The sequence below is a fragment of the Schistocerca piceifrons genome, chromosome 9, assembly GCF_021461385.2.
Source record: "Schistocerca piceifrons isolate TAMUIC-IGC-003096 chromosome 9, iqSchPice1.1, whole genome shotgun sequence".
Lineage (NCBI taxonomy): Eukaryota > Metazoa > Arthropoda > Insecta > Orthoptera > Acrididae > Schistocerca > Schistocerca piceifrons.
Window position 1 is genome coordinate 166,732,692 of NC_060146.1, and position 25,933 is coordinate 166,758,624.

The 25,933-nt window shown below is 40.0% G+C and overlaps 1 protein-coding gene across 1 annotated transcript in view; it reads left to right on the forward strand.

The window, feature by feature from the left end:
* Nucleotides 1-3,567: 3,567 nt before the first annotated feature.
* Nucleotides 3,568-25,933, forward strand: part of LOC124716978 (nuclear RNA export factor 1-like) — a 142,329-nt gene continuing 119,963 nt past the window's right edge. Inside the window, exons 1-3 of the mRNA XM_047243582.1 lie at nucleotides 3,568-3,782; nucleotides 23,637-23,799; nucleotides 23,903-24,047. Coding sequence (XP_047099538.1) covers nucleotides 3,707-3,782; nucleotides 23,637-23,799; nucleotides 23,903-24,047 — 384 coding nt within the window. The 5' untranslated portion in view covers nucleotides 3,568-3,706. The remainder of the gene's footprint in view (nucleotides 3,783-23,636; nucleotides 23,800-23,902; nucleotides 24,048-25,933) is intronic.

Below are 25,933 nucleotides of genomic sequence, written 5' to 3' on the forward strand. Positions count from 1 at the left end.
TACTACTACTACTACTACTACTACTACAAAGTGTAATTTGTACATATCGGTACTGTATTTCATACGAGGGTCATTCAATATGTAATTCTGCACATTAAAAAAAATTAATATAAGCAGACAAACGTCATTGTTGGTGGTTCGTATTTGATGTTTGTTTTGTCCGCTGGTAAAGTTTTGCACCATTCCGGCAAATAGTAGAGCCGTAGTATAGTGTCAGAATGGCGTCTACATACGACTCACATTACAAGCAGCCTGCTGTTATTGAATTCTTGTGGACAGAAAAAGAAACCGTGGTGAAGATCTATAAACGTTTGCGTGCGATGCTACAGTTGATATGGGTACAGTTGGGCGATCGGTAAGGAAAATTACAGCCTCAGGAAACGCAGAAACAGAGCTCCATCATCAACCACGCTCGGGACGTCCTGTCACAGCCACTGCTGCAGACATGCTGAATCGTGCGGATACCCATATTGGAGCCGACCGGCGCATCACAACTCGCCAATTGTGTCTACAGTCGTCGGACAGCATGGGAAGTGCGTCTGCAATGATTGAGGCTCTTGGATATTCAAAGAGATGCTCACGATGGGTTCCACGAATGCTCACAGCGGACCACAATATTCAGAGAAAGGCCATTTCGTCTGAACTGTTGGAGCATTTTGAGACCGACATAGAGGCCTTTCTGTCACGGATCATTACGGGGGACAAAAGCTGGGTGGACCACTTTCTGCTAGAAACAAAAAAGCAGTCAATGGAGTGGCATCATCCTCATTCACCACAAAAGAAGAAATTCAAGACAACCCCCTCTGCTGGAAAAGTCATGATGACCGTCTTCTGTGATTGTGATGGCGTCATTCTCGTGGATGTGATGTGAAGAGGGTCAACCATCAACTCAGAAGCATACGTGAAGACTCTGAATAAACTCAAGAACCGTTTCCGACGTGTTCGATCAGACAAGAATCCAACAGAAATATTGCTCCAACACGATATTGCACGCCCACAGACAAGTCTGAGAACCCGTGAACAAATTGCCAAGTTCGGTTGGACATCATTGGCTCATCCACCCTACCTTACAGACCTGGCACCCTCGGAAGATGATGAGAGTGTCAGTCATGCAGTGAACACATGGCTATGCCCACAGGACAAGAACTTCTATCGGCAGGGAATACATGATCTTCCACAACATTGGCGTATGGCGATAGCATGTGATGGATACTACATAGAAAAATGGGACATGGACAAGACATGTTGATGTATATTGTCACCAAATTCTTACTCGTAAAAATAAATATGTTCTGAAAAAAAAGAAGTGGGGTATTACCTATTGAACGACCCACGTATCTTGCAGCGAAATGGGTTGTAATATTATTGCAACTTGAAGCGAAAAAAGCACTGTGGACAGAATCAGATTGATTGGGAGGTGGAATTTATTTTAATGTTGTCAGGCATTTATAGTGCTTCATAAAGAAATAGACCGAAACCTTCAGACACTGCAAGTCGTTTGTTTAAATATGTGTTTGAGGGCAAGTTTTTTGCTTAAATAATGTGTTTGTGGCCGACTTATTTATCGTTAAGTATCTCTCTGGATTGTGTGTGAAGGTTTTGCAACCATCAGTGGTCAATATTTATGTGGTTTCACTAGCTAACCTCAGTACAACTAAGGTACTTGAACTATTAAAAGCCAAATAAGGGATGCAAAGAAAACCTATAGATCTCGAAGGGAAAGGTATTGAGTACAATATGATGACTGTATAATAATTTGCACTGGACTGGCAGCTAAACTTAACCTTAAACAAACCAATTTTTCGCAAGATGTGACAGCAGCTCATAACACTCTGTTCCTTTTAGTAATTCTCGGTGCAGTTTTATGTAACAAGTGAAAAAACTGGTGCTTCGACTGTCTAAAATATGAAATGCAGATTCCCCTTCCTTAAGCTCCTGGTATAGTGTATGAAGTTCCCCTTCTGTGTTTCGTAATGACCGTTTTTGGACGCCACTCTGCTTTGTGTTGTTCTGCACTTCTGTATTCCTTCTATAATATACAACTGTCCTTGCAGACTGCAAACCACTTGAGTCAAATAAATGTAATTCTTGTATGAATATACACTCCAGCATCTACATGTATAAGCTACCGTATTGCATATGTGCACTTCACACGTAAAGATCACGTCGCTTGAATTGATTTGCTGTTCCATGACGTGACGGACAGTGTGAATAAAGCTTGACGTGAAGGTGCCGTGACGTGACAGTGCCGTGATGGCCATTGTGAATTGGCCTAAACCTAGACAGTGCCGTCACATGGCGTGGCAGAATGGGACTGCCACTGTGCATGCCACCATTTGGAATGCATCTCAGAATATTTAGATGGGACATGACGTGACATGACGGACAGTGTGCATTAGCCTTAACTCGTCTTCTTAATACAGGAATATTTTTGTAAAAAATTACATTTACTTCAAAAGCAAATATGTTGAAGATTCTTGCCGTTTGTGGCTCAGATTTAGCAACAGTTGTGGAATTGGTTTCTTCTATGTTGGGAAACAGTTTTATTGATTTTGACGCTATATTATGACGTCTGTGTGGTTTTCCCTTAAGCTACAGTTGTGGTGGTTTATTTGGTACTTTAAATAATGAAGGTATTACTTCCCATGTTGGTTATCTGACCCATATTCCACCACAGATGAGGTATCTTATTCTTGCCGCTGCTGCAATGTATTACGCTACGCTCCCGTTTGTAAAAACCATTGTACTACCCAAAATAAACAAATAGTATTCGCTTTCGCTTTCACGATCGCGCGGAACTCAACAGTTTTACTTACTGGCGCGCTGCAGTAGGCAACCAAATCGAGGAGAGGTGTAGTGTCGCGACTGTGTGTTAGACTGTGGTTACATTGTAGTTATACGGCGTTCAGTTGTTAACGCGGAAGACAATTCTTGCGTCTCGCAACCCGGTGCAAATGGAAATAAGATCCATATTTGGCGCCTCGACGGTAGCGCGTTCGATATATATCGGTCGGAGACAGGCCGCTAAATCAATATGCAACGCTTCTTGGCTAATAACCCCAATTGTGTGTTTGCAAATAATAATGTCTTCTGATTTTCTTTCATGATATCCGTCACCAACTCCTTTAAAGACTATTTACAGGGTACACAGAGACGTTCAAGCAATCTTTCTTCACGCACTTCATAAGTGAATACTAATGAATGTATTTCACGAGGAAAAGATCCTTCTCCTGTAAAGTTCACCGGAAATTGCAGCAGGTATTTGCCTAACTTAGCGTTGTTGTCTTTCGTTAAGGACGGAAACAAATAACTCCAACTGAACTAATTTCCCTGGAACCCCAGGTGCATAAAATGTAGCGATAAAAATATGCACTAATAATTGTTTCTCAATACATAATACATCTAAAACTTTTTTGTTAGACAATTTCTTAAACCGTCTACGAACTTGACGGAAACGTAGGTGTCCTATAGATTCGATTTATAACGATTACAAAGAAACGGAAATCACGTATATTTAACTTATTAACTAGTAACTACGTGAAGTTGGCAACAGTGGTGCATACCCATGTTGCGTTTGAGAAATGGTTGCGGACTATTGTGTTTTATGTTGATGTACTACTTGTAATTCGTAAGAAAGGTGTTAGTTTTCTTGGAGCATAGGGTTATATAGTTTAAAAGCTAAGTTGCATTTATTAGCTAGGTGATTATGCCTAAAAAGAACAAACCGAACAGGAGCTGGGGCAGCGATGGAGGAATTCGTGATCCAGGCAAATATTATTTCGGTGAGTAATTTTCACACTTGAAACACTACTGTATACATAACAGTGAAGCACATTTTATGTTTCTTCGTAAATGTAGATGTATTTTTACATGTTTCTTATTCAGTTTTCCGGTACGCCGATCATTCACAATCAATATGGCCTCTTTCATAGTGCACATTTTTCCGTATAAACAAAACAAAGCGTGCATGCCTAATTAACGTTCGTAAATGATCAGTAGGACAGAGGCTAGTGTGGGTTCCGTAACTTATATTCATTTGTTGTAGTCCCGTGAGATAACTTATTAACATAGGTTATTTGTATTTCGACGGCTTTCGCCGATCATGTAGTTTCGATTAAGCTTTAATTTTGTATCATGGAAGATAGCGCACAGTATTCTAACCACTTGACCATTATTTCTCTTTCTGTATGCGATCTCGAGGTGACATAACTAGTAGAAGGAAACACTAACAGTTTTCAGTGTCGACAAACAAATTGAATCGGCCTAGATTAGAACATTGGTCTCCCAAATAATGCGGAAGGTTCGATGTTCAAATCCCTAACGATTCAAGTTCCCATAATTCAGTAAAAATTATTATATCAACATAAAAAATTTACCCTGTGCCTTAGATTGGTTACTTGTTAATATTTCGTGTACACACACACACACACACACACACACACACACACACACACACTGGTAAACAAGATAAAAATAAAAAAAAGGTCTGTGCTCAGAATTATCAGAAATCATCTTCAATAGTGGTAGGTAATTTTTTAATGTTTTTGGTAACTGTCTAGTCAGTGAAATTTTCCAGTAACGACGCAGCTACCTTTGTCATCATAATGTAGCTGTGTTATTACTATGTAGGTTTTCTATGTTGTCAGCCAGGTGGTACAGACATACGTGTTTCAAAAATTTGTTTTAATCAAGGTAACAGCAAAACCAGTACACAAATCGCTGAGCTATGTCTGTTAACTCTACCTTTAACAGAGTCCTTGAGTGGAGCATATGGTCACGTGCTATGTAAGTGACTATGTTTGAGATGTCAGAAAGCACTTACACGCGTTGTAGCAACAAATCAACAATTATTTGTGGAGGCCAAGACCAGCGTCAGCTCGAAACGGAGAATTGCAAAGATTCAAGATGGGAAATGCTTTCCAACAAGGAAATTCTTCTTGGCAGCTCCTAATGAGATTAAAGAAATATGAAGCACCTAATAGTCTAGTTCTCACTGATGTTATGAAATTGGACAAATTATAAGTAAAAGCTAAATTAATCCCTAGTATCTAGAATTTATTGTAGGCTTCAAAATATGCAAAGCTGAGGTAGACCAGAAGTTATCCAATTGCTTTTGAAGAATTAAAGATGAAAACTAAGGATTGTGGACAACTTCCAACTCCCATGAGGCATGGTATGTGGAAGTGTACTGTGCTAAAAATATTCCGTACGTTTTGTTGCTCCTTTCACATGGGAATGATTTGAATCAAATAAGTCTAGTAAACATGGGCTCTGAATAGCATATCTTAAGATAGGTTGGTTGATTTGGGGGAGGGGACCAAACAGCGAGGTCATTGTTCTCGTCAGATTAGGGAAAGATGGGAAAGACATCGACCATGCCCTTTCTGAGGGACCATTCCATCATTTGCCTGAATCAGTTTGGGAAAATCATGGAAAACTTATTCCAGGAAGACAGAACGTGGATTTGAACTGTTGTCCTCCCGAATGCAAGTCCAATGTGCTAACCACTGCACCACCTCGCTCAGTACTTATCTTAATAGCTATGAACCCATCTTCAGTACTGTGAAACAAATCTTCTAATGCAAGCTATTTGCTTTCCATATTGTGGAAGAAAGTAGTAGGGACCAAAACAAGAAAAATTGAATAGTAAACATGGGTTGTAAGATACGGAAGTGTCCGACCCCCCCCCCCCCCCCCCTGCTTTATTTAACAACCATTTCATTTATTTATTCATCCAGAAATCTTGTGTTATTACACATAGATGTAGGATTGAACATGCTTTGATATGTAAATATACTTATTTTGTAGGTATTCAGTTACATGCATTAGTATAGACATTCTTAAGATATACATTTATATAAATTATATGCTGTACATAGCGAATCATAACTTTTTTGGTATGTTACATACAGTCATCAGATAATGATTACAGAGTAACACTATTTACATTGTTTCAAGATTTTAAACATGGCTGCAGCAGCAACTGTTAAAATTCTTCACAATAAAGGATGGCAGCCAAAAACAGTTGCAGGATAGAATTTTTTTATTAAAATTCTTGACCAAGGTTTCGGTACACATAAATATACCTTCATCAGAAGTAAAACTTCCTGAACAGAAAGACACATTCATTAGAAAAGCCATATCAACGAAAGTGAGAAACAGAAGCTTAAATAACGGTGAAATTGCTAAAGTAATACAGGCACACAATCTTTAGTACTTACTAAAATTACATCATGCACTGGAGTATAATAAAACAATTATGCCAAAAGGCGTCGTCAGTAATTAAAATATCATCTCCATTTTGTACAACATGTGTAATGGGCACAGGATCAAAGCGAACAGTTTAACAATGTTTACTTCGCCTATGAACTGTTGAGACACGAGTGTGAAGGCACTAAGGTAGATTGTTTCGCCGAGAGAGGGCACTTGCATGTGCCAGACTCGCGCATATTACAATCCATAAATACATACATAAGCGCATCAAAAATTATTAAAGGTTGTGTTAATTCAAACTTTGTCTTAATAAATAAAGCGTATCACGCCAATTAAAGACATTTATGTAAACTAGAAATATAGAACCCAAATTTTCCTGTGTCCTAGTGTCAAACGGATAAAGCTTGCGCTTGGAACATCTAACGAGAGAGGGCACTACTGTAATGCGCGAGAGTCTCGCGTAACGTAGGCAGTGAAATACATACTAGCGAAACAACCAAAATGTTATAATAAAACGGAAACCATCTGTCTGTATGAATAAAACATAGTAGTCATTTAACCACACATACACATTGAAATTCATAATTAACAAACATCACAGTATGTAGATCCCAACAAGACAGGAAAAGCGCATTTCACCGGCATCAACAAGCAAGAAAATAACTCCTAGTCAGCCAGACTATATTACATTAAGGCAATGAGGGGTTTGAAACTGTCTAAAAAATTTTTGTTTCGAAGCTGCACCTGTTCATTAAGAACAAAAACCATCTTTAGAGACAGATGCTTGAAAATCTCTAATTCTTCGAGCAAGTCTAGTTTGTCACCCTTTATCAGCTTCATGAAGCAGCTCTACGTCGTCCAGTTCACTTGGCGTGTGCTGTAAGAGCCATAGATGTTCAGCAAAGGTGGAATTATATACGTTTTCCCCATTTTTACCTAACTTGTGTTCTTTATACCTAACTTTAATGGGTCTACCTGTCTGCCCTATGTAATAGTTTGGGCAGTCGTTACAAGTAATTTTGTATACACCGGACTTAGTGCTGAGTTCTTCTCGTGCTCCAATATTATGAATTACTCTACGTTTGAGGGCTATTATTTTACGGAAAAGGCAACTCTATAACCGTATTGTTTCTGTAAAAGTCTTTTAATCTTATATGAAACGTTCCCTAAAAATGGAATAGAAATAAAGTTATTACTCTCATAGTTTTTTGCCCTGTTATCTCCTAAAGTAGAAAATTTTACAGCTGTTTTTTTCTTAGCAATTTGGTCAATTAATTTAGGGCCGTATCCATTGTTAGTAGCTATTGATTTTAATAAAAATATTTCATTTTCAAAACAATTCTGTGCTAAAGGTGTGCTCACAGCGCGATGAACTGCAGAATGAAAAAAGGCGATCTTGTGATGACAGGATGACAGGAATCTGCTGGAATAATATTATCAGAAAAAGTTTCTTTACGGAAAATGTCGAAGCTAATAGTGTTACCCGATAACTTAAGTTTCAAATCAAGAAAATTGAGTTCTCTCTCGTTATTTTGTATCTCTTTTGTAAATTTCATTTTCTCGTGGAAACTGTTGAAAACATGAAACAGTTGTTGTAGATCTTGGTCACAACCTTGAAATAGTATGAGTATATCATCAACATAACGAGCATAAAAAGAAATCTTATTGCCTAACGTAGGGTTGTTTTTGAAGAAATCTTCTTCTAGTGCATTCATAAAGATGTCAGCAAAGATGCCAGTTAACGGGCAACCCGTGGCTAAGCCGAATGGTTGCTCATACATTTTACCATTAAACTGAAAGTAATTGTAATCTAGTACAACCTGCAGTAGTGACATAAGTTCCGACAACTGTAGCTCACTTAAAGTTTTATGTTGTCGAATGTTACCTTCAATAATCTTAAGAGTGATATCCACTGGAACATTAGTGTATAAACTTACGACGTCATAAGAAACCAAACGAGAGGAAGAAGTGATCTCTATTGATTTTAGCTTGTTTATTACCTCAGCACTATTTTTAACAGAGTAATTGTTTTCAAAAACAAAGGCTTCTTTAATTTTAGTGTGTAAAAATCTCGCTAATTTGTGATGTGGGCTCTTTATTCCATTAACAATGGGACGAACTGGGTGTTGACTTTTGTGTACCTTAAACTGACTTCTAAGCGTAGGTGCTCTAGGGTTCATGTTAATTAAGGTTTTCTTTTGAAACTCTTTCATAAGATGTTTACTTCTTCTTAACGTATCTCTAATTTGCTTTTGTAACGTAGGGGTATGATCCTGCTCAATTTCAAATATACCATTTTCTTCGAAAAAAGCCAAAGTTTTAGCAATGTATTCACTTTTATAGGCTATAACAAGCGAATTTCCTTTGTCTGATTTAGTGATGAGAGCCTCATTATTTTTTAATTTACGGTTAATACTAGTAATAATGTTACCACCTCTCTGTTTTAAATCACTGTTTTAAATCACTGTTTACATTGTGTTATCATAAGTGCAGATGAGCCATAACAAGGAACAGTTATATCTGTGAATAGTCAAATAAGTCAGTTGAAAGTAATATTTTAACACATGCAGTAAAATACATTACAAAAAATTGTTTTAGATTACTATTCATAAATTCTTCCACAGAATAGAAGCAGTGCTTCTGTATGATTGACTTTATTTTGGATCTGAATCCTTTCTGGCAAGACCTGACATTTTCAGGTAGCTTCTTGTACAGAAGTACTCCCCTGTGCCTTACACTACTGTGCCCTTTATGAAGCCATTGATCAGCTATAAATATGTCATTGGAATGACAAGTATCATGATAGTGAACATCTCTATTTTTTGTAAATATATGAAGATTTTCATGAATAAAACACACTGTTTCATGAATATAGATACAAGTCACTGGCAAAATACTGAGCTCCTTAGAGATGTTTAGTGGTGGAAGACAGGGGTACTTGTTTCATTGTCTTAATTATTCGCTTCTGCATAATGAATACATTCTTATGGGAAAAGCCCTAAAAAGGAATGCAGTATGTAATTATTGAGTGTACTAATGCAAAGTAGGCACATTTTAGTGTTTCGATATCAACAGATTTTACTTAAAATACTATGTATGTCCCACTGTAGTGTGTCACATTCTCAATCCTGATATCATCTATCACAGACAATACCTTTTGTGTCGAGTGGAAATTTAAATACACTGTTTTATCTTTATTTAGGAGAAGTTTGTTTTTGTTCAACCAGTTTACCAGACTACAATTTGTATTAGCAATTGTGGAGTTGAGTTGATGAGGACAGTGATTTGAAAACAGTATATTGGTGTTGTCAGCAAACATTACCGGTAGACCTTCCTGAATGCTTTGGGGCAGATCATTGATGAATATTAGAAATAAAAGGGGGCCAAGTGTAGAGCCTTGGGGAATACCTTGTCTTACAACTTGCTCCTCTGATTGAGCATTTTCACCAATTTTTGATGTAATCACTACTTTCTGTACTCTGTCTGAGAGATATGGCCTACACCAGTCATTGCAATATCCCCTGATCCCATAACGTAGTAGTCTCTCCAAAAGTAATTCATGGTTGACAAGATCAAAAGCTTTAGTGAGATCAAGAAACACACCTGTTGTGTATTTTCTATCATTGAGTGCCCTATAGATTTAATTTAAAAATGAGTATAATGCTCCATTTATTGACCTCCCTTTCCTAAACCCAAACTGGTGAGGTCTTAGTATGCAGTTACTTTCCAAGAAATTTATAACACGGTCATATACTGATTTTTCGAGGACTTTTGATGAGCTTAATAAGACTGACATGGGTCTGTAGTTGTTTACATCACTCCTTTCCCCTTTTTTAAACAGAGGAATAACTTTCGCTGCTTTAAAAATTCTAGGAAATTGACCTGATAATAAAGAGCAGTTTATTATATCTGACAGTGGTTCACGCACATGATGGCAGACTCGTTTTAAAAGGCAATCAGATATACCATCAAGACCACAGGAATGTTTGTTTGGTCTCTGCCTTATAATATTGCGGATTTCATTTGGTGTGACTGGGCCAAGGAAAATTGATTGTGGGAATACTGCTGAATCTGAATGATGAGCGAGTGCAGGAGTCTTGATTAAAGAAAAAAACTTGTCACCAATATTTGTGAAATGGTCATTAAATATTTCACATAATTGCTTAGGGTCAGTGATAACACCATCCTGATCTTTAATGCAGATTATTGAATGTGTCTTGTCTTTTTTGCCAACTGTTTCATTTATCAATCTCCACACGGCTTTTGATTTACTACTTGAGTTGATAATGAATTGCCTATTATACATTTTCTTTGCTTCATGAATTACCTTGTTTAGAATTCTTTTACACTGCTTGAAATAGTTACGGAATACCTCACTGTCTATAGTTTTACTGTAGGCATATAGCAGTCTCTTATTTCTGCAAGAGGTTTCTATTCCTGGTGTTAACAATTTATTGTTGGACAGTTGAGATGTGTAGTTTTTTAGCTGTAAGTTTGATTGGGAATGCCACTTCATAGCAGTGTTGCAAGATACTCATAAATTCATTAGCCTTTCTGTCAACATTGCTGGCACAATAGACACCTTTCCACTCAGCTTTATGGAGCAGAAGTGAGAAATGTGCTATATTATTTTTATTGCCAGTTGATCTTTTGTAAGTCTGTTGGAGGTTCTGTCTGTCTATTTGCATCTTGCATGGTCATATTCATTATCAAGCAGTTGTGATCTGATATACCGTTGGAGATGTCTAGTTTGCAGACAGATGACATGTAAGTGTTAACCAAAACAGCATCTATTGCAGAGGAACTGGTATTAGTTGTTCTAGTAGGTTTTTTTGTTTAAGTTTATCATGTTATAACATTGCAATATATTCACTATTTCCTGGGAAGCAGTGGATTCTACTAGGAAATCTGTATTAAAGTCTCCACATAAGATAATACTGAGATATTTTAAACTGTACCGTTGTAGTAGCATATCTAGTTTGGAGGTGAATATTTGTATGTTACCATCAGGTGGTCTGTAGATACATATAACTAAAAGCTTAATAGATTTAACTTCTACTGTGAAGTGTTCAAAATGCTTTTCACAGTTCATATACTTGGTTTCAATTAATGGATTACATTCTACATTCTCGGACAAGTATTAGACAGCCATCTCCCTTTTTATTAGTTCTGCAAAAATTGTTAACCATTTGAAAGCCTGGAAGGGAAAAATAGGCAGCTTCATTACCTTTAAGCCAATGCTCGGCTGTACAAAGCACATCTATAGTGTCTCTAAAGCTTTCTAAAAATATTTGTAGTTCTAAACTTTTGTTCCTTATGCTTTGCATATTCTGGAAGAAAACACAAAATTTTGACTTTTTGTGTGAGTACACTGGTTTTTTAAGTAAGTGGGACTCTGGCACATTACTGGGTACAACATTTACTCTGTAACTCTTTTTGTTCTTCAGTCTAAATAGATTTCCTTTGAGAGTTAACTATTGCAGGAATAGGCAGCTGTGATAAGCAATCACTAGTTTTATCTATATTAGGTGTGCTGAATTGAGCTCTGATGTTGGTATGATCCAAACCATTTTTGCACTTGGGTACCAAATTTTCGTGAGACCTATTGGATGTAACAGTAGCATTGGGGGTGATATTCAGTTCTCTGTAGCCGAGTGGTATTGTGGGCCTACTTTGTACTTTTGTTTTCTGTACAGTTTCTGTTATGAATTTAGCAATTTCATTTCTACCTAAGTTGTTAAGGTGAAATCCATTGTGTGTGTATAGAACTCTACTAAATTCACTTGCTTTTATTAAGGTAACATTTGCGTATTTTGAGCATAATTTATGTATCTGTGAGTTAGTACTTGCTAAAACCTACGTTTCTAGCATTTGTAGACTTAGAGAAAGCTTTTGACAATGTTGACTGGAATACTCTCTTTCAAATTCTAAAGGTGGCAGGGGTAAAATACAGGGAGCGAAAGGCTATTTACAATTTGTACAGAAACCAGATGGCAGTTATAAGAGTCGAGGGACATGAAAGGGAAGCAGTGGTTGGGAAGGGAGTAAGACAGGGTTGTAGCCTCTCCCCGATGTTGTTCAATCTGTATATTGAGCAAGCAGTAAAGGAAACAAAAGAAAAATTAGGAGTAGGTATTAAAATTCATGGAGAAGAAATAAAAACTTTGAGGTTCGCCGATGACATTGTAATTCTGTCAGAGACAGCAAAGGACTTGGAAGAGCAGTTGAATGGAATGGACAGTGTCTTGAAAGGAGGATATAAGATGAACATCAACAAAAGCAAAACAAGGATAATGGAATGTAGTCTAATTAAGTCGGGTGATGCTGAGGGAATTAGATTAGGAAATGAGGCACTTAAAGTAGTAAAGGAGTTTTGCTATTTGGGGAGCAAAATAACTGATGATGGTCGAAGTAGAGAGGATATAAAATGTAGGCTGGCAATGGCAAGGAAAGCGTTTCTGAAGAAGAGAAATTTGTTAACATCGAGTATAGATTTAAGTGTCAGGAAGTCATTTCTGAAAGTATTCGTATGGAGTGTAGCCATGTATGGTAGTGAAACATGGACGATAAATAGTTTGGACAAGAAGAGAATAGAAGCTTTTGAAATGTGGTGCTACAGAAGAATGCTGAAGATTAGATGGGTAGATCACATAACTAATGAGGAAGTATTGAATAGGATTGGGGAGAAGAGAAGTTTGTGGCACAACTTGACCAGAAGAAGGGATCGGTTGGTAGGACATGTTCTGAGGCATCAAGGGATCACCAATTTAGTATTGGAGGGCAGCGTGGAGGGTAAAAATCGTAGAGGGAGACCAAGAGATGAATACACTAAGCAGATTCAGAAGGATGTAGGTTGCAGTAGGTACTGGGAGATGAAAAAGCTTGCACAGGATAGAGTAGCATGGAGAGCTGCATCAAACCAGTCTCAGGACTGAAGACCACAACAACAACAACAACAACTTCTACATTCACCCATGACCAATTTGGAAGATCATGTCTAAATGGCACGTCAACCGGAAACACTTTTTTTAGATACAATGCGAGGTAACTTCCTTCTTAGAGTAGTTATCAGGTATTGACTGTTGTTGCAAGCAATATTGTTTGTTCCTGCTACAATTATCACAATATCAGATGTGCTTGTTGTGGCAGAGTTTTGGTTTATGTTTTTCAGGACAAAGTTTGCACTGAACTTGGGATAAACATAACCTAATCATTCAAAGTGTATACCTTCATTTAAGAATTTAGATACATTGCGGGATTGGCTGTAGCCCAATACAATAGCTTTGAAATTTTTGTCACACGAATTTTGTTTACCAACAAGGTTCGTATTTACTTCCACTTTATTTTGAAAATTATCGATTGATAATTTCGCAGGATTTACCTGCACTGTTTTTGGCCACATATTAGTTTTACCTGACGAAAGAGATGTACGCATAGTACCTTTTGAGGTGCTGATGATGTGTTTAGTATTTGATTTCTTGAATGGGGCACTGGAGACATGATCCTTGTTCACACTTATGCAGTTACCTGTAACGGGATTATTTTGCACATGTGAATCACACGAACTCACAGGTAGATCACTTTCTGCTTTGAACAGTTTTTTTTATCATTTCTTCATTTGTCATCTTGAGGTCTTCATATTCTAAACGTGCCGCGGCTAATCACCTTTTAATACACTTATTCGCTTCTCCTATGATGCCAAAAGAACTTAGAGATTGCTGACTGCTGACCGCTCAGCAGATTGATTTTCCATCGCAGTTTCATATTTCTTCACGAGCTGTTAATGTTCAGGGCGTATTGCTCCTATTTCTTCTTTCAGTGCACTAATTTCTTTTTCCTGTAATATTAGCGAGTCCTTTATACTGTTTTCTATTAGGCCCTCAATAAATGTACGGCACTGCCACTGATCTCCATCTTTTATGAGATTTCTTAAGTCTAGGAGAAAAAATTGGTGAGAATGGTTCAAAAGAAAAAGCCAGGCAGTACATGGAACAGTCAGTTTTGACTGTGAAATAATTAAAATTATTAACTTTGAAAAATAAATGTTCTGTTGGAGTAGATGGAGTCTCTAATAAGATATTAAAACAATGTGGAGGAATTACAACTGATGATTTGCGTATGAATAATTTGAAGTAGTCAGCAAAAAATACACTTGAAAAAAATAGTGAAGTTTAGCTTTTTATATCTCTGGCAGTAACTGCGGGATGAACCTGAAACCTTGCATGCAATAACTTACTCGGCTTTCATTTGCTGGGTACAGGCTTAGTGACCCCAGGGTTCCTGAGCTGGGGACCACTGCCAGTTCCTCTGTCACTCTGGGCATGCTTCACTGACCACTGTGTGGTGTGGCGGTGGAACGTTGTGTGACTCACGGATCAGGGATCTTGGCTTGATAGCCCAAATCGCGAGGACGGAATAAACCTCTATAAAAAGCCCCTTAGTCTCAAGGTGTGCTGCCCGCAGATGGGATCAATGACTGTTGAGGTGGAGCAGTCGTTAGTGGGCAACCTCTGGGGAACCTGCCAAACCTCAGTCATGTAAGGCCTACTCAGACACGTTGGGCTCTGAGTGGACCCATATTTCCCTAGCTGCTCATGGGACCAAAATGGATCATCTGAAATTTTCTTTACCCCCTCGCAATGGAAAGGGTGGGCTGCTGGAAGGTACCAACACCCAGTCTAACGAGAGAGCTTGTGTAGCCAGTTCTCCTGATTGTCACTAGTAACAGAATGCATGCTGTTTCACAGAATGTGTTTCTTATAGTTAAAAGAAAAGAGGGTGTTTCTTATAGTTAAAAGAAAAGAGGGTGTTTCTTATAGTTAAAAGAAAAGAGGGGAGTTCTGAAAAAGTTTAGCTATTTTATATACAAAAAGGTTTAGGAGGCATTGCTGGCAATGTAAAATCTGTTAAGTGCTTGTGCACTGGGACCCTGTTGGTTGAAGCATCTAGCTCCCAACAAGTCAAGAACCTTCAGAAAGCTCAGTGCCACAGGGAGTATGCAATAGAAACAGAATTGCACAACACCTTGAACTTCAGTAAAGGTGTTGACTTGCAGGGATCCAGTTGACATTCCCCGAGAACAACTGACAGCCGAATGGTCCTGGGAAGGCATTGTTGACGTGCGGAATGCTATGAAACGGGTGGATGGCGATCTCATAAAGTCAGACTCTTTCATCCTCACTAGTAACAGCAGCAAACTACCAGAGTATGTGAAGGCAGGTTTCCTACACCTCAGTGTACGACCTTATTACTCAAATCCAATGTGGTGTTCTAAATGCCAGCACTTTGGGCAAACTACTCTGGGCTTTAAAGGAGAAGCCACTTGCGGGAAACCGAGCGAGGTGGTGCAGTGGTTAGACACTGGACTCGCATTTGGGAGGACGACGGTTCAATCCCGCGTCCGGCCATCCTGATTTAGGTTTTCCGTGATTTCCTTAAATCACACCAGGCAAATGCCGGGATGGTTCCTCTGAAAGGGCACGGCCGACTTCCTTCCCCATCCTTCCCTAATCCGATGAGACCGATGACCACGCTGTCTGGTCTCCTTCCCCAACCAACTTGCGGGAAGTGCGGTAAAGCTCCTCTCCTCCAAAGTGTGTTAACTTCTCTGGGGATCACCCTGTGTGGAGCAGGGACTGCAGAGATTTCCTTGAGGAGCGGAAGATGTAAGAGATCAAAATGATGAAGCTCCTCCTGTATGGTGAAGCCAAGAAGTTGTACAAATCCATGCAGCCACCCACAGTTGCTACATTCTATTCTGTTCTGAAACAGCCAGTCCTGAAAACTGATGCCACTACACAAACAGAGGTTGCTACTGTCAGCACTAGCACAGCTGTGTTTGTCAATGTACATGTGCTGCTGCAGTTCCTTTGAAGGCCCCCCCCCCCCCCCCCTGCCCAAAAAAAACAAAAAAAAAAATCCACAAACTAACTTCAGACAAGGCCGTGGTTGTGGACGTTCCTGCCCCTCCTCAGGTTAAGTCTTGTGCACCGCCCAATGCTGCTCCACCCTCTCCCACTTCTGAGGTAGTGACTCCAACGCCACCTCAGACCAAAAAATCGGAGTCAAAAGTCAAGGAATAGGCCGCTGAAGGAGACGGACGGTACACAGTCCAATGTTGTCGATGTCATTCTATCTGACGTCTCTCTCGCATCTTCTTCAGAGGCAATGGAGGTTGATGCCAGGCTGCAGCAGTCGTCTTGCCCAAAAACTGAGCCGCTGCCCATTGTGGGTTCCCCTCCACAGCAGAAAGTCAGGATGAAAGAACCCTCCTAGCATAGCAACATCCCCTGTGCCTGTGTTTGCAGGAAACACATTTAAAAGAGTCTGATGCTCTTGTACTAAGGGACCACTTGCTGTATCGCAAGAATGAACTGACTGGGGAAAGGGCCAAAGGAGGGGTTGCTGTGTTCGTCAATAACAGGCACCACACCTCTGCTCTCCCCCTGGATACTGACCTGCAAGCAGTTGCAGTTGAAATTCATGCACATCAGAGGCTTACAGTTTGCTCTCTTTATTTACCTCCACTGGATGCAGTACACTCTGAGGCTCTCACAGATCTTATGGAACCACTCCCCTGAACATTTCTCCTCCAGGGAGACTTAAATGCCCATCATGTCCTGTGGGGCTCAACCTCTACTTTGCCCTCGGGGTCGAGCCTTGGAGAGCCTCCTGACATCTCGAGAGCTATGCATCATAAACACTGGTACTCCGACTCATTTCTGTGCTGCTACTGGGTCATCATCAGCCATTGACCTATCTCTTTGCTCTCCAGCCCTTGCCGCATCTGTTCACTGGGAGGTCATTGACGACCTCTATTCCAGTGACCACTTCCCCATCCACATTCACCTACTGGATGGTGTGTTGCTGGAACAGAAGCCACCAACATGGATGATAGGCAGGGCTAACTGGACACTGTACAACCAGTTGGTTGTGTTTGAACATTGAGACAGTGTCTGGGAATGGGTGGATCACATCACATGTGATCCATCATGCTGCTGACCTATCCATTCCAAAATCTTTCAACCCTCCTACGAGGCGACCTGTGCCTTGGTGGACAGGCAAATGCCATGCAGCTATCCAGGACAGGCGTGCAGCTCTTTGACAGTTTGTTCCACGAAAGTATGGGAAGCCATCCAGAGGATTTCCGGAACAGACAGCCGTTTACTGATAGCAGCAGTGCCGAAACAGGTGCCTCCAAACAACTCCCAGAGACATTGCTCAGATGCTGGCCAAGCATTTAGCACAAACTACTGCCAATGCATGCAGGATCTGGTGTTTCATCACTCCCGTGGGACTGTAGAGAGGGCAAAGTTGGACTTCAGATCCAACAGTTCTGAGGCATACAATTCCCCTTTCTCAATGTGGGAGCTTGAATCGGCACTGGCAGCGACTTATGGCACTGCACCCGGTTATGACAACATTCGGTACTGCATGCTTGGACATTTGCCAGCAGTGTCCAAGGAAATCATCCTCAAATATTTTAATCTGATATGGCAGACAAACAACTTCCCCAACTCATGGAGGGAGGCAATTGTGATCCTTCTCCTCAAACCAGGAAAGGATCTCACATGTACCAGTAGTTATCGGAGAATCGCCTTAATGTGCTGTGTAGAAAAGACAATGGAGCGAATGATTAACTGTTGTCTGGTCTGGTTGTTAGAGACCAGGCAACTCCTTAGCCACTCTGTGTGGATTCAGAAGATTGCGGTCCACTGTCGACAACCTGACACTCCTAGAGGCAGCTATTTAGCAGGCTTTCCTCTGTAAGCATCACTGTATTGGCATTTTCTTCGATATAAGTAAGGCATACGATACTACTTGGAGACACTGTATCCTCACACAACTGCATCAATGGGGCTTTTGTGGCCACCTCCCCATTTTCATTCAGTCTTTCCTGTCTCAGCAGTTTTTTAGGATCAGAGTTGGTGACACGCCGTGTGATCGGTTTGAGCAGGAGAATGATGTTTCTCAGGACAGTGTTTTAAGTGTTACCCTCTTTGTCATAGCTATCAACAGTATCACATCTACAGTAAGAAGTCCTGTACAGTGCTCCTTATGTGTGGACAATTTTGCAGTTTTCTGTTCCTCCTCCACTGTTGCAATGGTGAGCAGTCAGTTGCAACTTACAGTGTGGCGGTCAGAGGAGTGGGCTGCAAAGACGGGTTTCAGTTTTCTGCTGATCAGTGTGTGTGTGTGTGTGTGTGTGTGTGTGTGTGTGTGTGTGTGTGTGCATTTTAATAGTTCTCGTCGTCTTTTTAGTTGGCCTGCTTTGAAGATGGGGACACCATCCTACACACTGCGGTTTGTGGGCCTCATCTTTGACTCCAGATTGTCATGGTTGCCACACCTGTGAGACTTGAAAGCCAGAACCCTGAAGGCACTGAATGTCCTCAATTATCCACAGGTCTTGGGGAGTGTACAGGGCGTGTCTCCTCCAGTTTTATCGGGCTTTTGTGTGTTCGTGGCTAGACTATGGGTTCATGGTGTGTAGGTCAGCAAGGCCCTCGTATTTGCGTATCATTGACGCTATCCACAATGAGGGGATTTGGCTGGCCATGGGTGCTTATCAGACCAGTCCCATACCGAGCCTCGGTGCCAGCTGCTTATGGTGAGCCAAGTGTGCAAGTTCCTCGCAGCTCCATCTTCACCCGCACACCGTACTGTTGTTCATTCATATCCGGAGCACCTTCTTGCCAACTGGCCACGAGCCACGATGACATTTGGGATCCGCGTGCAGTGTCTGCTGGAGTTACTCGGTGTGGCGCCAGTCCAACCTCAAATCCAGGGTTTTAACCATCTGCCGGTATGGATACTTAAGAGGCCCAGAGTTATTTTAGATTTGGTGTGGTACAGGAGAGAGAGCCCTCCTGCTTCAGTTTCTAATGCGGTATTTTCTGCCACTTTAACTGAGCATCACAACCCTGTAGCTGTTTTTACGGTTGGGTCTAAGCAGGGTGCCTCCATTGGTTGATCTGTCGTTTTCCCGTATCATGTCCTCGAGGTCAGACTGCCTCCCGAATTTACCAACTTTGACACAGGATTGTATGTGATCTTGCGGGCACTGGAGTAATTTCTTGTGTTTTCAGATTCTTTGAGTGTCCTTCACTCTCTCCAACATTTGTGTCCAGCAGATGAAGTAATCCAGGACACCCTCCTCCAACTACAGTGACTGGGGAAGGAGGTCCTCCTGGGTACCAGGGCACGTGGGAAATGCAGGGAAAGAAAGGGCAGGTTGACCAGCCAAGGAGGCGTGTCCCGATTATCAGATCTTTCGGTGTGCTATCACCCTGCAGGTTCTCACCTTGCTGTTGAGGTATAAAGTCCTGTGTCGATGGGAAGACGAGTGGCTAGAAGTGACAGACAACCTCCGTGTCTTAAAGCCCACAACTTGGCTGTGGAGTACTTCCTTCCAGTCACATCGACGGGATGAGGTCCTTCTTACTTGTCTTCGCACAGGCCACAGCCCTATGATGCATGGATTTTTACTCCGGCTAGTGGACCCTCCAGTGTGTTGTGCTTGTGGCATGCACATCACAGTGCGCCACAGTTTATTGGGGTGCATTTTATTTGCCGACCAGCGGACTACAGCAGATTTGTTCGGAGCTCTGCAGTCTATTTTATGTAATGATCAAATGAATGTAGTTCGGTTTTAAAGTTTTGTGAATTGTCCAACATTTCTAAAAAAATTTTGGGGAGACGATCTTAATGTGTCAACAGGGTGGTTGGCTCACCCACGATTTTTGTAAGTGGTCAGCAAGTCACATTTTCCTGTGCGTTTCTTTTAGCTATTCTACATTTTGTTTTTCCACTGTTTTAATTTTTTGATTTGCTTTCTTCCCTCCTCATTGGTTTTAGTACATGTGAAAGTGCATGTGAAATAGTGATTGTGTGGTCGAGTACATGCGTGTGTGACAATTGTAGTTCTTCTCAACATTTGTTTGTTTTAATAAGTGTCAGGGTGGTGATAACCTCGCTGTTGAGTGCCCATAAGATCCCAAGAAACACACACACACACACACACACACACACACACACACACACACACACACACACACGGTCCTAGAATATATAGTTTCGTTCTCCTAGTGATATGCAGTAGTTCACCAGTTAAGGTCAGAGTTGACAGTTTTTTATTAAAAAAAAGGCCAAAAATACCCATTTCATGACCTACTTGTTTTTAAAAAGGTCTTCTACAAACTCTTTTTTAAACTGTTTTCATTAGAATGTACTAAACCACCTACAAACCTGTATTTGGTTTTGTGATGTGAGCGTATAAGACCGACAAGGTGGTGGAGGTATATTGAAAATGGGGGGGGGGGGGCATATTCCGTGGTCCTTTGTTTTTATAGATGTCTCTACAGCATTCGGCTCAAAAAAATTCTTTTTGTGAAAAATGAAATGGAATAAGGAAACCAGTATAAAGAATAATAATCTCTTTTTTGTGGCTCTATTAATTTGAGGTACTCACCTTTGAAACATGTAATTTTTTGAGTTCTGTCGTATTAAAATTTCTTCCCAAGCAGTCCCATTAGTGACATCCTCTGGCTGAGAGTATAGTTTTCCTCATGATATTCCACAGAAGATTAATGCAACATATTCAAGTTGGTTGAAGTAAATATAAGCTTAGGCCCCTAAAAGAGAAGTCTTCTATCTCTGACCTCTCACACTTATAGAAATGTATCATCATCTTGGGCTCCTGTGTAAAGACTTTTATCAGGTTCGGTAACAAGAGTTACTGAAACTCGGCTGTGGCTGCTGTTGCGCAGCAATCGGGTGTGGTTCCTGCAGCAATGGGGATGCTGATTTTCTCACTTTAAAAGGAATCAGCAGCGGTTAAGCCACCATGTACCATACCAACAAATTTATACAGAGTGTACACAGTCTGGGAACACTTTCAATTATTTATTGCACAAGAACTAAACATTGTACAGATGTCATACATATTGCATTTTGAAGAGAAACTCTGAAAGTTTTTTTTTTACAAACATTTGAGATGCGAACCATGAGTGACCCGGCAGACGTCAATAAGGTAATCGAATTCTTGCCATACCTGTCCCACCATGGCATCGTCAACTGTGGCAGTCGCTTCCTATATTCTCTCCCAGAGCTCTGTTACATCACGTGGTAGAGGTGGAACATACACCAGATATTTAATGTGTCTCCACAGAAAAAGTCTCACGGAGTGAGATCTGGTGATTGGGGAGGCCATTTCATGAAACAGCTGTCCCCTTCTGTAGCACAGCTGATCCATCAATGCAGAAGCTCTGTGTTCAGGTACCCACAAACTTCACATTGAAAATGGGGAGGAGCCACATCTTGCTGAAAGATGAATGGAGAGTCCAATTGCATTTGAGGCATCAGCTATTGCTGCAACATGTCCAAGTACGAATATCAAGTGACAGTGCTCTCGGCGAAGAAAAATGGTCCATACAGTTTTTGACATGACAAGGCACAAAAAACATTTACCTTTGGGGAATCGTGCTCAAATTCAATGCATTCGTGTGGGACTTCGTATCCCAGATTCGACAGTTATGCCTCTTGAATGAGGAACTACGAACAAAAGTCAAAAAACTCGTCTTTGTTGTTGTCATTTAGCTTCTGCACTAGCTCCAATGTGAATGATTTTGTAGACAGCTTCTGTCGCAGGACTTTCCGCACAGTCATTGAAGCCATTTCAAGTTCACGGGATGCAGGCGCACAGATTTCTTTGGACTCCTAATGAATGTCTCCCATGCAAGCTCCACATTCACTTCACTCATACTGGGATGCCCACTTCTCTTTGCTGGGCACAAGCAACCCATCATAATGAATTTGTTGTGCCAGTGGTAAATGGCCTTCCTTGTTGGTGGCTTCTTACTGTGCTTGGTTCTAAACATCTGTTGAACAGCTGTAGGACACTTGTTTTTGTCGAACTCCAACACACAGAAAGCTCGCTCTGCACCTGAACTCGATGTGTTTGTGACTAGCGCTGACTATCGGCAAATTATCAAACTACATTGTGGCGGTATACATGAAAAAATCTTTCTGGGTTTCTCTTCAACATGACATATGTTTGATATCTGTACAATGTTCAGTTCTTGTGCAATAAATAATTGAAAGTGTTCCTGGACTTTATGTACAGCCTGTACAATTTTTCCTGTGTACACTAATGTTCCACATTAAGTGTAAACTATATGCTACACCTTAAACTAGAATTAAAGTAGCACACCAGTAGCATTACACAATAAAAAGTCGTGCTAATCATTATCTACAACATGAATCCATTCCAGAAAATGTCAGGAAGACTGCTGTGAACTAAACCAAAATTTACCCAAAGTTACTTGGTGTGAAATGTGCTGGCTATTTATACAATGTGTGCTCCAGCTGTTACGCAGCAATTTTACTGCTGTTATTGCCACTGCCTTGGTAATGCGCTGTTAGATTGTGGAGTTTATAAATAGTTTGATTCTATAGCTATCTGAGAAAAACTGACTGAATGTGTCACGATGAGTTGTGACAAGACACCTCTTTTTTAAGTTTTTAGAGTTACTCTCACTTTCTGGTCATCAAAACTTTTGGTATTGCCTTCCACAGGGAGTACTAAACAATTGTAAAACATAAAACAAGTCAGATTTGAGTACCAATGTAATATGGGCCGATTTTCAATGCACCTCCACCTTGTCATTTTTTAGGGTCTTATATGGTTGCACTGCAAAACCAAATGGTTTTTTAGGTAGTTTAGAACATGGGCTTTCTAATGAAAATGGTTTAAAAGAGTTTGCAGAAGTCTTTTTTTTTTAAGCATCCCAAAAATAGCAATTGTTTGCATTTTTTAGAAAAATCATTGACTTTGCCCTTAAACTGTAAACTAATAGAAAGCAGTAGGAGAATGAAATTTTATATACGAAGACCTTGTATTGGTAAGTTATTGTGTGCAAAGTTTTATGTTTATCCAGCAGTTACTTCAATAAATATAAGAAATTAAACTTCACGTTTTTTTGGCTGACTGCTTCAAATTATCAATATGCAACTCTCACGAAATCATTTATTATTATTTCGCTTAAGAGAGTGCAAAATGTTGCACAGTGATGATCCTGGTTTGTTTCTGTCAAGAAAATATTAGCGGAGATATGTCTCAAAATCTCTGAAAACTCATGGGTCCACTGTTGATAGCTGCACTATGGGGACAAACAAATGACTGTATCTCCAGAAGTATTGAATTAATGATTGTGAAACTTTATCCATGTTTGTTCAGAACATGTGTGATTGTTCATACAAAATTCCATCAAAGTCCGTGATGTTCATGCAGGAACCTCTACACCACTTGGCATGGAATGACCCTACTGTCAGTTGTCTAAGTGAAGTGTGTCTGAATGTGTAAAATTTAATCAAAAGAAACAGTTTTGTTTGTCTTATTTTTCTTTCTTTTTAATTGTCAACAGAACATGATGACCGTGTTATGGATCCTCCAAGAAGGGTGTCTTTCAAGCCCCCCAACCGCTCAAAAAGGCGAAACAAGAGCTGGGAGTTGCTGCGATCTGTTATGGATGACGATGTTGATATGTCAGGTGCAAGCACCAGCGGATCAAGATCTTATGATCGCTTGTAAGTAATATCAAAAACCTGTATACCTCTTTAAATACATTAAGTTTTATTTTCAAAATAAAATTGTTGAGTCTAATATTATTTTTGTTTTTGTGTACTTCAGCAATCCATACAGCGGAAGGGGGGGACGCTCACACAGCAGTGGCAGTGGAAGGGTCAGAAGATCAGGTCGCAATTCACCTTCATCAAATGCCTCTGGCCATAGGCGGAAGTTAGTTCCCAACAGTTGTACTTGGTACAAAGTTGTGGTGAGTTTAAGCAATACAGTTCATACAGTATAGTTTTTGTTGGAAAAACCAGATGAATTTGACACATGTTGTTGTTAAGTTGAAACAGAGTTGTCAGAAGTGTCACATGTCGTGTTTGTTGAAATGTAAAGCTCAGAATAAAAGTTGTTCCCTTGAGTGTTACATGTACCTACTGAAATATTGCTAGTTATAATAGACTGTTGTTAGTTTCCAATAAAAAAAAAGTCAGACATAAAGTGAAAGTTGCTGCTTATTACTTAATGTTTCACTATAAATTCAGATTTCACGAGTTGGAACACGACAGCACCAAATCCAGTCATAAGAGATATGATTTAGATGACAACAAACTGGCTTACAGATGGTTCAAAGAAATAGTCATGAATTCGTCTTCATAGTTACACAGATTTTGAAGCTCAGTGCTCGGACATTAATTTTATGAAGCTGTTTGAGACACTTCTTAAAGACATCCAAGAAAAATGACTGAAAGTTTCTGGGCACTGTTGTGTATAATCTGTGAATCGCTTCGAACTTACACTAACAGAACTGAATCTATCTGACTGCATAGTATTCTTGTCTCAAAGATTTCAAGCATGCATGTTCGATTATCGTAGATCCGGGACTGATACACAGGGCAGTCTGCATTGTAGCGGGGAGGTGGGTAGCTCCACTTGCCCCGTACTTCCGTTTAGTGATTTTGCTGTTTCCTCTTTGCTTATTGCTCTCATGTCAAATGAAAACAAAACAGATTTCTGTGGCCGGGAACTATCAAGTGAATTAAAATACATTCACATAATTACGGAAGGCTAAAGTAGGTTATTAGTTTCAGTTTTTATTTTATTTCCACCTTTCTCACAGTCAAGCATTAATCGCCTTGCAGAGCAATGAAGTTATTTTTGTTGGTTTGCTAAAAAAATTTGCCTTTTATAAATCTTTTCTGCTGAGCCAGTCCATTTATTTGAAACAAAGTGTTTAATTCCACACCATTGGCTAGTTTCAACTGTTCACAGCATTTCAAGTGCATGTTTTCATCTTCTAGCACATATGGCATTATGCCATAATAAAGAACCAAACATGAGATAATACAGTACTGGTACTCCAAGAAAATTTACATCCAAATCTGGACATATGAATGTGCACTTTAAGCTGAATTGTGCATTTTAGTATGTTTCACGGAATTCCAGTGCTCTTGGAGTATCCTCTGATCTCTTGTTTCTTTCATGATATGGTATTTTAATGTTTTACACACATGAACATACTGGTTTCCCGCATTGTCGTAGCTGCGCAAGTGCGGTGGCACCTGTTATCTGCCACTCTGTGGCAACTGCTGGAACAAACATATTTCTAACAGTTGTGGGAAAATATTGGAAATGAACTATGTGCGAGACTGTACGATGAATTTCTTAAATCGCAGAGCGTTTGACTCTCTTTTAAAAATCAACACGTCGTGAAGAATTTCAAGCCCAGATAATCAGACATTTATGTCGTTATTAAAAATTTTGCTGGCATGTTTGTGTGTAACGCGCGTAAAAAAAGATAAACATTATATGTGAAAACTTGTATTTTCTTGCAGCTTATTAATCTTAGAGACCAATATTATATGTGAAAGCTTTGCTTTTCTTCTAACATCATGTATATTAATTTAAACCAGTAACTTTTCCTATTTGTATGGTCACGCTACTGAACAATGATGTTGCTATTGGCTGACTACATCATGTGTCCTATGCTCTGAATATCCATCATCGGCTGGCGAGATCACGTGACATGAGCTATGACTGGCTGCACATCCTAATCTAGATTTCAATGCTTCGGAAAGTAACATGTGATGTTTCGTGGAATTCGAATTTATACTTTTGTCATACGAAAATATGCAGCCTACATGTTACTAC